General features: G+C 42.0%; 1 protein-coding gene across 3 annotated transcripts in view; it reads left to right on the forward strand.

Annotated features, from left to right (window-relative positions):
• Window positions 1-10,780, forward strand: part of DIRAS2 (DIRAS family GTPase 2) — a 30,160-nt gene extending 19,380 nt beyond the window's left edge. For all 3 annotated transcript variants that reach the window (XM_012441660.3, XM_012441659.2, XM_012441661.2), the window contains exon 2: window positions 6,762-10,780. In XM_012441660.3, coding sequence (XP_012297083.1) covers window positions 6,798-7,397 — 600 coding nt within the window. In that variant the 5' untranslated portion in view covers window positions 6,762-6,797 and the 3' untranslated portion in view covers window positions 7,398-10,780. The remainder of the gene's footprint in view (window positions 1-6,761) is intronic.
• The last annotated feature ends 288 nt before the right edge of the window (window positions 10,781-11,068 follow it).

Raw genomic sequence — 11,068 nt, forward strand, 5'->3', positions numbered from 1 at the left:
TTTATACCAGCACGTGAAATGGTTGAAAGGAGACAAATTGAAATATCAAAAGTGGCAACTAAGAGTCAGAGAAAAAAAAAACAACTCCAGAAAAAAGTTGGATCCAAATGTTACCAACAGAAAATTATTCTTCAATTAGCAAAGTTTGATAAAGAATATTATCCTTCTCTCTCGGTGGGTCCAGTCCTACCATCTACTCAAATAGTTACAGAATCCTATTAATGGTCTTTATTGATGGAGTATATATGTGTGTGTGTGTGTATGTATGTATGTACGTATATATTTATTTGAGACAGGGTCTTGTTCTGCTGCCCAGGCTGGAGTGTAGTGGTGTGATCATAGCTCACTGCAATCTCACATTCCTGGGCTCAAGAGATCTTCCTGTCCCAGCCTCCTGAGTAGCTAGTATCACAGGTGGGCTCTGTCACACCTAGCTTATTTCTGTACTTTTTGTACATATGGTGTCTTGTTATATTGCCCAGGCTGTTCTCGAACTCCTGACCTCAACCAATCCTCCTGCCTCAGCCTTGTAAATGCTGGAATTATAGGCATGAGCCACTGTACCGGGCCTATTGGTAGGGTTTAGAAACAGCCTGTAGCAAAGCACACAACACTTATATTTTAGAACAAACTATAAATAATATAGCTGGAAATCTTAAATGCTAGTGCATACTTTATTTTTCTTATAACAAAAATCAGGGTAGTGGGGGAAGGAATGTAATTGTGTTAATTTTGTAAATAGACCGAAGATATGTTATTCAAACGATAAGCGCCTTATTTAAAATTACAACAGTGGACGTCAGGAGATGATGCCTGAATTCTCATTCTTTTAAATAGTTGTTATTTCTGAAAAGAGAGACTGGAGGGGTCCTAAATGAAGGGGCCTGGCTATGCATTAAAAAAAATTTTATAATCTCCTTATTTTGTTTTAACCAAATACATGCATTGTGTCAATTTTTTTTGGTTTTAAAGTGTAATTTTGTAAAGATTTATTAAAATGTAATCAGTCAGGCTTTCTCCTGCTCTCGTTGTGAGCTTTACTCAGCTCTCTCTTTGGTTTCGTCTGGGCAGTTTTAATTTGAGCTTCTGAACTAACAGGTGCCCTCTCTTCTCTGTTTCCTCCCTTCCTTGAAGATGGACCTGCCGAGTGTATCCTAGACCCCAGTGACTCTGCTTCCTTCCAGATTTGCTCCGTCAGCTATTCATCACCAGAACTGTACAGAATCTTTCCCGTCGCTCTAACCCTGCATTACCTTATACCACTCATTCTTTCTCCTTTCCTTAATGTCCGCGTCTATTTAAAGAGTAGTCTACATTTCCTGGCTTTCTAGCCATCTCTTCCATTTCCATCACTCCCAGGCCTATATTACAGCATAACTTCTACTCCCTTCACAGCCCCCCAATATGTCACTTAACTAAAATTTTGTCAGTCTTGATTTAACTCCTGCTTTGTGAAATCAAAGGTATGCTTTGTTTCTATCATACTTGATCTCTCAGCACTACTATTCCTCTAACTGGGATCTGAAAATGTATCCTATTGGATTTTTGAGTTTTCAAAGATTTTTTAAATTTGAAATTCATTTTCATGATAATTTTTAGTGAATAAGATAGAATAATCTAGATAATGGCCATGTAACAACACAGTGTTAACATCTGTGTAACCATCACCCACATCAAGATATGTGACATTTCCAACACCCAGCAGGCCACCGTTGGGTTCAAAGATGTTGTTGCATGTATCATTCTTTATATTACTTCCCCTTCCTCTTCTCCTTCCCCTTCCCCTTCCCCTTCCACAGCAAAGTCTCACTCTGTTGCAGAGGCTGGAGTGCAGTGGCGCGATCTCTGTTCCTGAGTTCAAGCAATTCTCGTGCTTCAGTCACCCAAATAACCAGGATTACAGGCACACAACCACCACACCTGGGTAATTTTTTGTATTTTTATTAGAGACAGGTTTCACCATGTTGTCCAGGCTGGTCTCGATCTCCTAGTCTCAAATGATCCACTTCACCCTCCCAAAGTGTTGGGATTACAGGCATGAACCACTGTGCCCAGCCTGTATTGTTTTTTCTTAATGTATTAATATGTTCATTTAGCATTTAGGGTACTGTTATTCATGCTATGAATATTTCAGGATTTGTTCATCTTCTGTGAATATATGGGATGTTTCAAGTATTTGCCTAGTAGGAATAAAGCTGAAGCCTCTTACCTTTAACTTGTCATTTCTCATACAAGGATCTGTGACCTGATGCTCTGTATCTGTGAATCATTCTCAGAATCAGTGGACAATGGATTATATGCAGTGGATTACTGGCCCTCCTGATGTCTATTTATAAGTAAAAACGTCATTGAGACGTAATTCCCCCTATTAAATTGTACACTTCAGCAAGTACCTTCACAGGGTTTTACAGTACAGCCATTACCACTGTTTTAGAATATTTCATTGCCCCCAAAGAAACCTTGTACGTGTTATCAGTTACTTCTTGTATTCCCCCCAGTGCCTACCCCGTCCCACCCCTAAGCAACCACAAATGCCCTTTCTGTATTATTTGCAGTTCTGAATGTTTCCTATAATGGAACCATATAGTATGCGTGGTCTTTTGTTACCAGCTTCTTTTACTACCATATATTTTCAGGATTCATTCATGTTGTAGTATGTACCGGTTCCTTTTTATTGATGAATAATATTTCATCCAATGGATAGATCACATTTTACTTATCCATTCATTAATTGCAAATGTGTGCTGTTTTTACTTTTTGGCTATTATGCATAATATTGCTATGAATATCTTTGTATGTCTTTTGTGTGGCTAAGTGTTTTTATTTCTCATGGGCATATACAAAGGAGGGGAGTTGCCGAGTCATACGATAGATTGGGCATGTGGTATTCTTCTTCCATTCTACATGCTCTCTCCCTGGAGAATTTTTTTTTCTTGAGATGGAGTCTCACTGTGTCGCCCAGGCTGGAGTGCAGGGGTGTGATCTCGACTCACTGCAACCTCCGCCTCCCAGGTTCAAGAAATTCTCCTGCCTCCACCTCCGGAGTAACTGGGACTACAGGTCCCTGCCACCACGTCCTGCTAATTTTTGTATTTTTTAGTAGAGAGGGGGTTTCACCTTGTTGGCCAGGCTGGTCTCAAACTCCTGACCTCATGATCTGCCCGCTCCCTGGAGAATTTTTGTTTATTATAGTGCTGTTTGTATATGAATGGTATCCAGATATTTATCACTAGATGAGGCCTCTCTGCTGAACTTTCACACTAAACCTCAATCACCTGCCAGATATCTCCTCCTATTTGTCCCATAAACCTGAACCAATCACAGCTCCTTTCTCCTTCTGTTTACCACTATTTCTCTAAAGCTGCTTTTCTTTTTCACCTTTTATCTTGGTTCATGGTGAGTGTCACCACTCACTTGCGTACTCCTGGATGCCAGTTTACACAAGCTGTCTACCATGGCACTAGCGTTAGCTCTATTTCCTTCATTTATTCCTTCCCGTGAGGTTCTTTCTTCTGACTGACATGCCTTCATTCACCATTTGGCAAGTTCCAGCCCTCTGTGAAATGTTTCCTGAAGGTTCCAGGCAGAGCTAGATGTCCTACTAGGTTCTTCTCCTGCGAATTTGCTTCCACGCCACCTCCTTAGTGAAATGGCTCCTGATATCTCAGGAGCCATTAGGAACCATTAGGTTCCTTCAGACCTCTCTTTTGCAGCATCTGCGAAGTGGGGTGTAATATATACTTTCCTATGCTTGTCCTCCCTCTAATGCTGTGAGTGCTATTGGGTAAGCATTGAGTATGCACAGTATCTAGAAGACATTTTATAAATGCTTATGAAGTAAATGAATGGTTCTAAGATGGAAGAAAATAGCTTGTTTTGAGTTTGTTTTGTTTGTTTGTTTGTTTTTTGAGATGGTGTCTTGCTCTGTCACCAAGGCTGGAGTGCAGTGGTGTGATCTCAGCTCACTGCCACCTCTGCCTCCTAGGTTCAAGTGATTCTCTACAGTTTGGGTGTTTGTTAGTGAGTTGAAGATCAGTATGGAGTTATTGCCCCAGACCTATCTCATAAATACACATTGAAATTTATACCCCCTCAACTGTCTGATTCCTTGTTCATCTTTCAGATTCTCGCTTCCATGCCACCTCCTTAGTGAAATTGTTCCTGATATCTCAGGTTCCATTATGTTCCTTTAGACCTCTCTTTTGTAGCACTTGCTGGGATATAATTTATTAAATATTTGTGAAGTTGTCTTTTGGATCGATGTCTGCTTTACTTGGTTCTGAGTTCCATGAGAATACAGATTCTTCCTGAAGTCTGTCCTCTGCACAGTTGTTTCCTGGCCCCTCGTCCAGAGCCTGGTTTAGTGAAGCTCAGTGGATATTTCTCTGGGTAATTGAATTGTAGCCATGAATACTTTATTTTATCTTTAGCATTTGCTTCCTCTGTGTTGGCTGCCAGTTTAGTAATGGAGACACCTTAACGTAGCTATGTTAAGTAAACAAGACCACATATTCAGCAAACTCATAGAGTGTGTGTGCTGTGAACCAACAGCTCTTTGAGATATTTTGGGATGTAGAGCTTGTTAAGACATGTTTTCTTCTAGCTAGATGCTTATGCTCTGGTCTGGAGCTAAATAACCACAATGCAAGGCAAAACAGAGTTAGGAAACTCTCTCCTAAGCAAAAAGAGAATTTCATTCTGAGGATGTAGAAAGAAACAAGAGTAGATTCCATTGGCCATTTTCTATGGTTTAAATGTGTCCCCTAAAAGTGCATGTGTTAGAAATGTAATCCCCAAATGTGTATGTTCATGGTATTTGGAAGTGGGGCCTTTGGGGAGGTAATTAGGAATAGATGAGGCCATGAGGGGCTGGGCAATGCCTGTCACGGCATCAGTGGCTTTATAAGACAAAGAGAGAGATCCTAGCTGACATGCTTGCTCTCTCTCATGACGCCATGCTCTCCTCCATGTTATGACACAGCGAAAGGCTCTCACCAGATCCAGCTTCTTCATATTGGACTTCCCTAGGCCCTAAGCCCAGGGAAGATGCAAAGTGAGCCCGAGAGGCAGCACTCCAGAACTGTAAGAAATAGATTTCTTCTAAAATTATTCCATCCCTGGCATTCTGATAGAGCAACAGAAAACAAACTAAGACCCCATTGAGGTTTTTTTTAATGTAGAACAATTTTTCACAATGCTTCAGCCTTGAATGAATCATAATGATCTCATAAGCATTTGATAGACTTCATCAAACTCCTAAGCAGGCTCCCCTGCCATCTTTTGTTGTTAATGAACTTCCTAACGGTCTGTTGTATTCTCTGTTAGCACTGATGTTTCCTTAGTTTCTTGGAGGGTTTGGGATTCCAGAGTGCACCCAAGAACAGCTGTGTATTGAAGTGAGCAGATATAGAGGCAGACATACAAGGCAAAATGAGAAGGTGGGATGCCTCAGTCCGGGGCTTTGACCTGATGTTCCGTCTACCAGGAGAACATATTCACCGCACAACACACTTCGTTCCATTGGTAGTTATGTTTAATACTTTCACTGGACTCTAAAACTGATTTTGTTACTATTTTTCCAGTTACCCTAAAACTAGAAAAGGGAAAAGTCAGCACAACGTCTGCTTGCAGAAAAGAATGAATTCCATGCTTCACATTGCCATGTTACTTATCAACTTCGGTTTTAAAAATTTATCCAAATTTGTATAATTCTCTATTTTATTTGGTGTTATATGTCCTTCCTTACCAAAGAAGGTACAGAATGAAAAATTTTTGATAGGTTATGAATTAAGAAGGCACATCTACACATCCGTTAGACTAGTGGTGAGGTTTGTGATAAAGAGTTGCTGCATTCTTCTTATTTCAATGACCCTTAATGAGTAGTTTATACTACCATCCTGGTAATATCCAATTCCTTATGTTTCTTAAAAATAAAGCTTTTAAAATCATCTTAATTTTGATGAATAAAATGACTATCCAAGCTTATTATTTAACTCCTCCTGCTTAATGGAGACAATCTATACCATCGTCTAAGTAATGCCCAAGGCACGGTGACAGCTGTGTCTACAAACAGCCTGTGGGATGGGTATTGACATCAACAGTGCTTTGGTTGTATCCCAGCCTTCCCTCTTAGTGGCTGTGTAACATCAGAGACATTCCTTTCCCAATCTCTTGTTTCCAGTTTCATCATTGCACAACAGAGCTAGTGGCACCAACTTCTGCAGAGTAGTGAGGATTTCGTGTGTTAATATAAATACTAAATAAATATTAAGAACACCCTTTCTCCTCAGTCATCTCCCTCTCCCAGTATTTGTTCACACATACGGATGACCATTATATTGGGTACTCAGTACTTCAGGAAAAACAGCAAAGATATGCTGCTGCTGCTGCTGATGGTGATGTGTGTGCACGTATGTTTGTCTGTTTTGGAGGGGTGGTTAATTTCTCTTCTCATTGCCTTTCCTTGGTGCTGCCTCTCGGGCTCACTTCTTTGCATCTTCCCTGGGCTTAGGGCCTATGTGGGAGCAAATATGCTAATTGTCATGGTCCAATAAGGAGAAAGAGATGGGCTCCAGTGAGGCCCCCAGTAGATTGTCCTTTTGAAAACTGCAGATTGACCAAATTTATTGGATTTAGAATTGTAGCCATTTTAAACGTTATCACCTCCCATTTTTAAGCTATCAAAAGAGGGTAGAGACATCCTTATTAATGTTTTTATATTTTAATTATTAACTCTCTCAAACATCTGGTTCCTTTGGTAGGTGCATCCTGGCTGATCGTTGGAGCTCTCCAGCAACATGCCTGAGCAGAGCAACGATTACCGTGTGGCCGTGTTTGGGGCCGGCGGTGTTGGCAAGAGCTCCCTGGTGTTGAGGTTTGTGAAAGGCACGTTCCGGGAGAGCTACATCCCGACGGTGGAAGACACCTACCGGCAAGTGATCAGCTGCGACAAGAGCATATGCACGTTGCAGATCACCGACACCACGGGGAGCCACCAGTTCCCCGCCATGCAGCGGCTGTCCATCTCCAAAGGTCACGCCTTCATCCTGGTGTACTCCATCACCAGCCGGCAGTCCTTGGAGGAGCTCAAGCCCATCTACGAACAAATCTGCGAGATCAAAGGGGATGTGGAGAGCATCCCCATCATGCTGGTGGGGAACAAGTGTGACGAGAGCCCCAGCCGCGAGGTGCAGAGCAGTGAGGCGGAGGCCTTGGCCCGCACGTGGAAGTGTGCCTTCATGGAGACCTCAGCCAAGCTCAACCACAACGTGAAGGAGCTTTTCCAGGAGCTGCTCAACCTGGAGAAGCGCAGGACCGTGAGTCTCCAGATCGACGGGAAAAAGAGCAAGCAGCAGAAACGGAAAGAGAAGCTCAAAGGCAAGTGCGTGATCATGTGAAGGCCCTTCCTGCGGGAGGAGCAGCTGTGTGTCCCCGGCACCTCACTCCCCCCAGTGACACCCACCGTCGTCAGGGTAGCATGTACAATGCCCACGTGTTAAACATTGCATTTAATCAAGATGCGTCCTAGTGTCCTTAAGAGGGCGTTCCACACCACCAACAATAAGCCACCCCCCTCTGGAGTCACAGAATCTGCCGGGCGGTTCAAGTGAACACCAACGCGCTCAGCATCCCCGGGACTGAGAGGTGCCAATAATTTCTGAAGGTGGTGGTCAACACCTGAAGCTGGGAGGACGGGTACCCATGAAGCAACATGTGCCGAGAGGACTAAATATCATCTACATGCATGTGAGAACGTGTCAACCCAGAGCTACCTGCATCAACCCCAGACAGAAGCCAATCACATCTTTGGGGGAGGGGAGGGGCAGGAAGCAGTGAGAAGATCAGATGGTCCAAAGTGGACCACAATTGGTCCATTTTACAGTTTTTTTAAAGGGGATTTAAAAATTCAGCTTCTCCCCCAAAGGGTGTTCATTCTTAATTCCCACCTGGCCTGTTAGAAGCCTTGCTACCCTGAGGGGATGTGTTCACCTCACGTAGACCTAGTTGGGAAGTATCATTTTAACCTATTAGAGTATTTATCTTCACCAATAGTGTGCTTCTCTGTCAGAAGTTCTTTAGTTTTTGAGTGAGGATATCATGACAGTATTAAAACATCGCAATAATGTTCCTGTGTGTAATACATCGAAGGTTTTAGAAATGTGATTTTCTTCTTTTGACCTGTGAGGACTATAACTTCTTTCAGTCCTCAGATTTTAAATACAAGCAAATAAAGTTGCTATTCTTGGACACTTTTTTCCTCCAAGATAGTTTTCTTCTCTTAAATAACTCGATCTCTACTCAGCTGGGTAGCAGCCAGCAAAGGCCATCAGACAACCAGAAGCACATTCATTTTTGTAGCTGTCACAAACATGTATAGGCCATACTTTGCACCTTAAAGAAATACTTTGAAACAGAAGTTACTCACTGTGTTTTTGATGATCTATCTATATTGAAAATATATTCCTGGAAAATGCATTTAAGTAGTAGTAAATTCTCTTGCATGTTCCATTATACATGACTTCTAAGAACTGTTCAATGCAGTATTCACTCTAGAAACAATTATCTTCTCCTAATGATTTTGTGTGCATCTTTAATCTTTCAAGCCAAATTATAGCCATTGCAGGTTTCCTGTGCGTTAGCTTGGGGATAGGATGGTGGCTGGAGACAGGCAGGCTGCTCTGTCCTGGGCAGAGCCTGCTCAGCTTAATTGTTCTGCCATCGCAGAGCCTGGTTGGACTTGGCTTCCTGAAAACTCCCACTGATAGTGCCTGTTAGATCTCCTGTTTGTTTCAGTTGGCAGAACATGTACTGGCCCCAACTGTGCATCATCCTCTCAGCAATCTTCCTGTCATCCGCCTGGCGGGAGAAGCTGTAGTTGCAAGTTGCACATGGGCCTGCCTGGGGGTGGCGGGGAGGGGGTGGCTGCCTGGCTGTTGGGTGGCAGTGCCAGCACAGTCAGGGCTTAAGTTGGGGATATTTGACCATGCCACCTCCTGAAGCTGCTGTTTCTCCTGTCCCTCTTGTGAAGGGCTTACAGCAGCAGCAATGTGGCCATCTCCATCCCCCAAAGCACACTTGCTCTCTTAACATGTCCTAGATTTCTTTAGTCTTTTCTGGTTCAGTTCCCTTGTCCTGATCTCATCCTCTCTGGTCTCCCAGTAACTCACCCTTGGGATGTGTTTAGTGCGTGGGAGGTGCCTTTGAGAACTGCTTGACTCCATGATCTCCTAGAACAAAACTGCCCTGACTTTACAGGGAGAACACTCATGCTGAGCTGAGAAAGCAAAGAAGTGGCCTGGGAGCCAGCTGAGGGTGCAGAGCATTTGGGCCAGTCCTGAGGCCCCCTTCAAATTCTTCAAGCAGGCTTGTTCTGTTCTAGAAAGCTGTTGCAGCATTCGCAATGATATCTTTAGTTGGCGGATTTTCTGGAACATTGGTTTTTCAACTTGTCCCGACAACTTTTTCTGTTTCTATTCTGAGAGAGAGAGATGATTGAGTTTTAATTTGGGTATAGGTTAAATGGAAGAAGAAACAGAAGTTCGTGGCCAAAATGGGGTGTATCGATTTTGAGTGGGTTCTTTGCTAACAGTAGAATGTGATCTTTGCCACTGACTGTAGTGTTAATAAGGCTTTTAATGTGAAATATTCTTGCAAACCATCCCATTTCTACTGATTGTAAGTCAGAATTTCTTTTATCTCTTTCAAATCGGTTTCTACATATTTAAGTGTTTAGGGCTTCATCAGCATGAGAAGCTTGTGATTACTGAAAATCCGATCTCATTCAGGACAAGGTTTTTTTTTTTTTTTCCCCTTCATATTTTGCCTGTAAATTTTTGGCTAGGAAGGCTATCAAAGCCTCAATTATGGGTCTTCATTTTGAGATCATTTTCTATGAACTGAACTGAGGATATTGATAGTTACCCCAAAATCATCTTTTAAGAGCCCCCCAATTGACTCAGGGTTTAAGGAGTTAGTATCATGGAATCAGTTTTTTTTTTTTATGCATTTGTATGTTTCCATTTCCAAATATGTAGCTGTGGTTCTTGAAAACATGGCCTACATTGCAAATGGGCACAGCAGTTTTTGACCCAGCCAGAATAAGTTATAAAATTAAATATTGCTTTGAAGATGGCGTTCTGGGCATGGGCATGAGGTTCCATGACTTCCCTTCTGTCCCCATGAATCCCTCCTCCATCCAGCAACAAGCCATGGGCATGCATACAATGCAGCAAGACCAACACAAGAGCAATATTGAATTGTTCATTCTATCTAAAATTACATGTATATATTTACCTTTCTGCATTTTTGTAGTATAAAGTCATAAATTGTACATATCTGGAAGCTAGTATATTTGTTTCACTGTTTGTAATATTTAAGAAATCTTCATTCTTTGTAGAACAAAAATGTATTAAATATTTTAAAAATTGCTCTGTGATACTTAATTTTTTTCCCCAGAATTTGTAATGTGTTGCTTCTACATAAGTTCTCTGAAAATATCTACAACTAATGGGACACATCTAAATCCTTGAAGACACATCCTGGAATTCAGTACCCCACAAGGACAGTATGTATACAAACTATTTGCAGAGCATGACTTTTATATGTGTGGGATATCAATGTGTATATTTATATTTAAAGTGTATTTATTGTTACAAGTCTATTCTCTATTATATTTTATTTACCCTGCGGTTATAAAAATCACCCTTGCATACAAGTTTCTAGTTGCCAGTGATGTTCTGGAAATAATGGGACATACTACAATAAAGCTACAGTTATGACACCTTGGCTGGAAGGTGGTGCTGTTTCTTAAGGGGTTAGCTGGTCTAGAATGGCCTTGACTTGGTGTCCCCTCAGCTGCTGTTGTGTGCTTATGGCCACAACAGGAGGATATCAGGCTCTGTGCAGATCTAGCATAGGCAACAGTAGCTCACTCTGGGGTATCCTGTGAAACTTTTCCCACTGCTCCCTGTCATTGGGTGGAAATGAAGCAGATGTTCCAGACAGGGTAAGGTGAGAGGGAAGGAGTAGGGCAGGGCCCTACTTGTCTCAAAATAGAAGTGAACACAAA

This window comes from Aotus nancymaae, unplaced genomic scaffold (genome assembly GCF_030222135.1).
Source record: "Aotus nancymaae isolate 86718 unplaced genomic scaffold, 86718_ANA_hifiasm-v0.15.2.pri h1tg000041l, whole genome shotgun sequence".
In the NCBI taxonomy this organism is placed as follows: domain Eukaryota; kingdom Metazoa; phylum Chordata; class Mammalia; order Primates; family Aotidae; genus Aotus; species Aotus nancymaae.